The sequence below is a fragment of the Argentina silus genome, assembly GCF_951799395.1.
Source record: "Argentina silus genome assembly, chromosome: 1".
NCBI lineage: Eukaryota > Metazoa > Chordata > Actinopteri > Argentiniformes > Argentinidae > Argentina > Argentina silus.
Genome location: NC_139655.1, coordinates 8,461,737 through 8,468,003, shown reverse-complemented (window position 1 = coordinate 8,468,003; position 6,267 = coordinate 8,461,737). Strand labels below are relative to the sequence as shown.

Genomic DNA, 6,267 nt, shown 5'->3' with positions numbered 1-6,267 from the left:
ATGTAATCAATCTCAACAACTTTTATCATAGGATCTGATATTTTACTCTCCCTGTATATCAAAGATTTATATTTTTATTTTTCGAATAAAAGAGGTACATGATTTTCATGGTCTGGTTACATATATATGTGGCTCTGTGTCATACCGTTTATTCTTAATCTTGTTTTTTGTCTCTGCTCCACTGGTTGTGAATGAACTTCTTACAGCAGGGCATTAATTGGATACAGTATGATTGATCAGCTAAATGAAGAAAATGTGGATGTTTGCCACACTACTATTTAATCTTACTACAGTATATCAGGTAACTAAATCATAACTAACGCTATTATAAGGACACACCAGATTGCAATTCCCATAGCAGGTGCACAGTTCTAGGTATCTCAAACTTCAAACTGTGGTTGGAATGGACTGTTTCAAACTGTGGTTGGAATGGACTGTTTCAAACTGTGGTTGGAATGGACTGTTTCAAACTGTGGTTGGAATGGACTGTTTCGTAGTGTGATTAAGGGCACCAGGAGCGTGAGACAACGTTGTTCTGATGTTGTGATATCTGGGTCAGTGCTTCCTTGTGTTCAGGGCTAAAGCTAATCAATAAAACCCTGTACAAATGTGAAAATATTACCACTTCTCACAGTCTGTTTCTGGAAATGTTTAAGGAAATGTTATCACTTACCAGCCATGAAAAGACAGATGAAACATCATGAATAGCTAGCTAACAATCTCTTGTGGCCAAAAGCAGGTTGTGCAGACTGCACACATACAGTTCTGAACTGTTTTTATACAGTATGGTCCCTGTTGATATAGTAACCCTTTAGTTCAACTGCAGCACAAGGCAGGTTGGGGTTACCCATGAAAATAGAATTCCCAGAATTCCCTTTACAGGGATGAGTAAGGCTGTCTCCTGTTTGTATATGACTCTAACTTGAGGCCACGGCAGGAGATGATCCTCTATCTCTGTCATCATTCCCCTATGGTCCTGTCATTGCCAAAGGTTAGCATTTGCACTTTGACACATGGAACCACAGATCAAATGAATTGTGATGTGGCTTTGGAAAGGTTGCGGCCTCTGTTGGTGTTGAGAGAAGAGAGATTGTGCTGGTTGTGTGTGTGCGTGCGTGCGTGCGTGCGTATGTGTGTGCATGTCTGTCCTTGTGTGAATGTGACAAGTATGAATGTTCATAGACTGAAACCAAATTGAAAGAGATTTTGAAAATGGTATTTTCATTCATCTGTCTGTCACTAACCTGTCATGTATAATGACTGTCAATGTCAGCAGTAGTGTTAGAACTAAGACAAATACTAATGGCTCTATTAGTTCAAGAAGCTTCAAATCATTGATTTACTGTGTATCAATCTAATCAATTATCAATTAGCTGGTTAATCAGTTACTAAAACAGACTGAAGTGTATCATGTTGTGTGGCAGTCAACTGAGCAAGGACAGATCCAACCTAAACCTCATTGCCTGACTGGAAGAGTATAGCTGAGCTGAACCACTCATCATACTGAATTATGATGTTGCCTGGTACTATGCCTACACTAACAGGACCAGAGGACAGAGATAGAACCATGACTCTCCACCTCACTCTCCATAGTGATGTGTCACCCAATCATTATATTCAACCTGGACTGATAATCCTACACTGAAAATGTGTCGATACCCTACAGCTATTTCAGTGGGTGACAATGATTTCACTCACTTGAAAATGAAAGTCTACGGCAGGAGTTGACAAGTAGGCTAGACTCATATATTTCTTCAAGGGTGTATATTTCTTATGGAAGAGCTGTTCTCTGATGATAAGACCTGCTTTAGCAAGATATCTGCTCATTCTGTAGCTATTTGTTGCTGTGATATATTTAACAATATATTTTTATGTTGAAAGAAAATTTTATGTTAAGTTCCTATTATGATTGCTCATTTCCAACGTCGCTTTACACCAACAAACCACATTGATTCTTGAGAAATCAGTCTCCTTTCAATGCTTGTCACATAATTATGGCCCCTTGTACATTTTTTGTGTCATTTAGAAATTATTCAGGGTACAGCATAATGGAAGTAATTCGACGGCCCATTTTCAAATTAAATTCAGTCTTTTCATGGAGTAAAATGTCCTGATATGTCTGAGAAAATCCACAGTTTGAATATGTTTGCCCCTGGCTTGATGGGTGTGATATAGATATTACATTTCCATGAGTTCAATGAGTGAGAACTACTATATCATTTGTTGTAATTGAAAATTACAGCAGACTATTCTCCAATATGAAGATAGATCATATTGAGCAAAGTCAGCTTCCTTGATTTACTTAGTAATGTCTGGTTTGATTACTTGGAGCATGTGGCTCCATAGGATGAACAAAAAACTGTCAAAGATGTTTAAATTGTCCTGTGATGACAACCCCCAGACAACAGATGCCCTGTGTAATCAAGTTTGCAGGCAAGCTTTACGATAATAGTTGAATGAGGATATGTGTTTCCCTTACAGTGTAAATGTATGAAGATATATTATAACGTTTGCCAAACATGTTTACATTATATGCCCCCAAAATCATTCACCTGTATGAGAAAGCTTTTTTTCAGGGATGAGTTTTGAGAGGATGCCTTTACAGGTCAGTTGCAGGTCACAAGGCAATTCATACTCCTCTTATCACTCCAATTACACAGAAATGAAGTATTTCTTAATTCTTCCTCCTTGTGGTCACTCAAATTCAAGGAGTCCAAATTCCAAATAAAACTCATTAAAAGACTGTTCTCCCCCTCAGATGCTTTAATACTCTGACTGATGAAAAGCAATTAGGAGCAATGTTCATTAATTACACGTGAGTCTATAGCCAGATACTGGAGCCTAAGCATGGTGTGCGACCGAATCCACCACCTGAATCCAATTTTGCCAACTTGCACAATGTTCATGATTTGTTCAATCAAGACGTCACGGACAATTTGTCTGCCGTCCTTCCTTGGCCAGTGCAACTCCCCGCAAAAGAAAATTGGAGTATCCGTCAGCCGTCCCTGAGGATTCTGCCTTTGGGAGACATAGTGTCCTCCTCCTCCACTGACAAACCTTGCGCCCGCCTCACTTGTCACTGTAATTAGTTTTGTTTCTCTACCATTGTGCTCGGCACCCTCCTTTATTGCTGCATAGCTTCTGGAAGCGGACCTATTCCCCAGGATTGCATTAAAGGGGCCGGGTCAAACTGCCTTGGTGTGAAAAACAAGTGTTATCCAAAGCATTGATCTCTTCCTCTCTCAACAGCTTGTAATAAGCAAACATGCTCTGTGTTCAACCCCCAGCACTTCTATCTTTCAGCAAAACAACAATTACTGTGTGCTGTTCCACTAATTAATCAAGGATGGCTTTAATTAAATACCGCATATGGGCTAGCTACTGATGAAGGAGGTTATGAGGGGCTTGACTCACCCACGGATGGTAGAACAAATCTTACAGATTGATCAACACCAATATTACTTTATCAACCCATGTGTGGTCTCTGCAGAAACACTTCTTATCTAGTGTGCACAGGAAGCCGTGCTCAGGAATTGAAAAATAAATGTGTGTGTGTGTGTGTGTGTGTGTGTGTCTGTGTGTGTGTGTGTGTGTGTGTGTGTGTGTGTGTGTGTGTGTGTGTGTGTGTGTGTGTGTGTTTGTGTGTTTGTGTCAAGGGCAGCATCCTATAAATGCAGGTTCTGCAGCACATCATGGACATTCCTGGTTCTGATATGAAACACTATTAACCTTTTCACAAGCCTAGCTACTTTTGATTTTATTCAATACTTTTTGTTTTCCATTTTCTTCTTCTTGTGCATTTCACATTCTGGATGTTTACTCTGTTTTTAGTCTGTTAAAAGATGTCTAGTCTGTTGAAAAACAACAACCTCTGTGATCTTGCCTACAAAAAGTGGATTGGCTACTAATACATGGTATTTTCAGTGGGTCCTCTGTGGGTCCCATACCGACAACCTCATTGTAATACAGCCATTAAACTCCACTATATCTGACTCATAGCATTATATAATGGCTTTACTAGAACGGTTTCAGCATTACCAATACCACACACATGTTGTGGTTCATTTATAACCGAGAACAGCCTTTTAGTAATCAGATAGCTGTTCGATTACACTGAACTGCTGACTCCCCGGAGGAAGGCTTCTGAAGGACGATTTACCGCCTCAGTGCTGATGTGATGTGTATCCTTTGTTAGCTTGTGTATGTGTGTGTATGCGTGTGTGTGTGTGTGTGTGTGTGTGTGTGTGTGTGTGTGTGTGTGTGTGTGTGAGAGAGAGAGAGAGAGAGACACACACACACACAGAAACAGAGAGCTAACCACTTCACTCAGCCCATCTATTGTACAGCAGCAGTGGATGTTCTGATTCTCTCTCAGGGTTGGTGACACCATTTGAATCTTAAAAAGAGACAGTGAAGAGGGAGGCAAGGTTGGTATCAGCTGTGTAAATCAAGGTGACTAATACAGCAACAGTAACCTGTCATTGGATGTAATTCCAGTGATAGATTTTTTTTGAGGGATGGTGTTGTGTTTGAATAATTTGACACCAATAGCACTGGATTTGGGATATGATATTTGCTGTTACCAGGCTGGGAATTAGTGTGTCATGTTAATGCAGGCTTACTAATACAGACTGTATGGACACCAACAAGCAAATGACCGCACACAATGAAGAGCAGCACACACTGGTGTCTGGATGTGGAAATTCAAACTATGAATTACAGCATGTGTGCAGAGATGATGACACAGACACATACTCTGAATATCATAGATGTAGAGTGCAGGCTTACTCAATCACAAAGCATCATGTCAGAGCCTATATTGAGTTCCTCTGTTGACACTGTACACCATGCATGGGAGACCATGGTTAATGCTTCAAAGCTTCAAAACAATTCATAGTGACATGACACTTTTGGCACCTGGCGTGGCCTAGAAGTGCATCCTGTGCACCTGTGTGGGAGGAGCCAATTGATCTCAGTAAATCCATTCACACATTAAAAAACACCTGTCACCTCATCTGTCTTCATACAGTAAGCAGTGGGACTGCTTAGGCTAGTTGACTGCATGAATTCAGCTGTGTTTGTAAACTGGACATTGATGACACACAGCCTACTACTATTGAGTATTTTTGTGTAGCCTAAGACAAAGTTTGGCGTACATGTCAAGCAGTTGAAACATTTCTCTAGAAATAGTGATGCCTTCTATTTAGTTGCAATTTATTAATGGGCTGTGGGACCAGCAAGGTTCTGCCAGAGCCCTCAAAAAACAGCTATGTGAGCTTTGTAAAATCAGTTGTGGGCTACAGTTACAAACACAAACAGTTTGACGAGCCACAGAGATCTAAAGGGAAGCAGAAGGATCTATCAAGTGTCTTCAGTGGTGGATGTACATCAGGCATCCAACAGCCACCTGACCTGGTATTCAAGGATGGTCAGAGGCAGAACAAAGTCACCAAGTATAGGGCCAAGTTTGATCCCAGAGTGACAGCAAGGTAAGTGTGACTAGGCTACTTAATGTATGGTACAGACTAACCACTAATGCTCAAAAACCAGCTTTATGTCAATGCAAATGTTTATATTTTTCTAAAGTTATATGCACAATGGACCAGGTTATTGAATATTTGATGCTGCTGCTGCTGCTAATTATTGAATTATCAACTAATCATAGTTCATTACACTGTCTTTGTCATTTGGCTCAACAATATTGTTTTACTTTCTAAGCCAGATATTTCTGTTACCAATATAAAGAAGAAAGAAGCCCTTTATCATGGCCAGGAAGAAATGTATGCTGCTATGCATAATTAAAATATTTGCTAGTGTAGCATGAATAATATTCACCTGCTAATATTCATATGTTGAGCATGCACTGTATATAGGCTTTATTCACTGGCCATATAGGAGACCAACCCTCTCAATGCATCACCAGTGTGCTAGAGTTTTTTCCTTAGTTTATTTGCTCTGAGAACCTGGAGCAAGTTAAGGTGTGCAAAGTTTTCTCGAACAACTGTCCTCAGGTATGACATCAAGGCCCTGATCGGCCACGGCAGCTTCAGCCGGGTGGTGCGGGTGGAGCACAGGGCCACACGCCAGCCCTTCGCCATCAAGATGATGGAGGTGGCGGCGATGGAGGGGCGCCAGGTGTGCGACTCAGAGCTGGCAGTTCTGCGAAGGGTCAGTCACACCAACGTGGTGCAGCTGGTGGAGGTGCTCCAGTCGCCCCAGCGGGTCTACATGGTGCTGGAGCTGGCCACAGGTGGAGAGCTATTGGAC

At 41.1% G+C, this 6,267-nt stretch overlaps 1 protein-coding gene across 1 annotated transcript in view; it reads left to right on the top strand.

Annotated features, from left to right (window-relative positions):
• Positions 1–5,220: 5,220 nt before the first annotated feature.
• LOC310814323 (serine/threonine-protein kinase H1-like) overlaps positions 5,221–6,267 on the top strand; it is a gene marked incomplete at both ends in the record, with an annotated part of 6,595 nt that continues 5,548 nt past the window's right edge. Inside the window, 2 exons of the mRNA XM_083683673.1 lie at positions 5,221–5,489; positions 6,012–6,267. The exon at positions 6,012–6,267 is cut by the window's right edge and continues 474 nt beyond it. Coding sequence (XP_083539799.1) covers positions 5,221–5,489; positions 6,012–6,267 — 525 coding nt within the window. The remainder of the gene's footprint in view (positions 5,490–6,011) is intronic.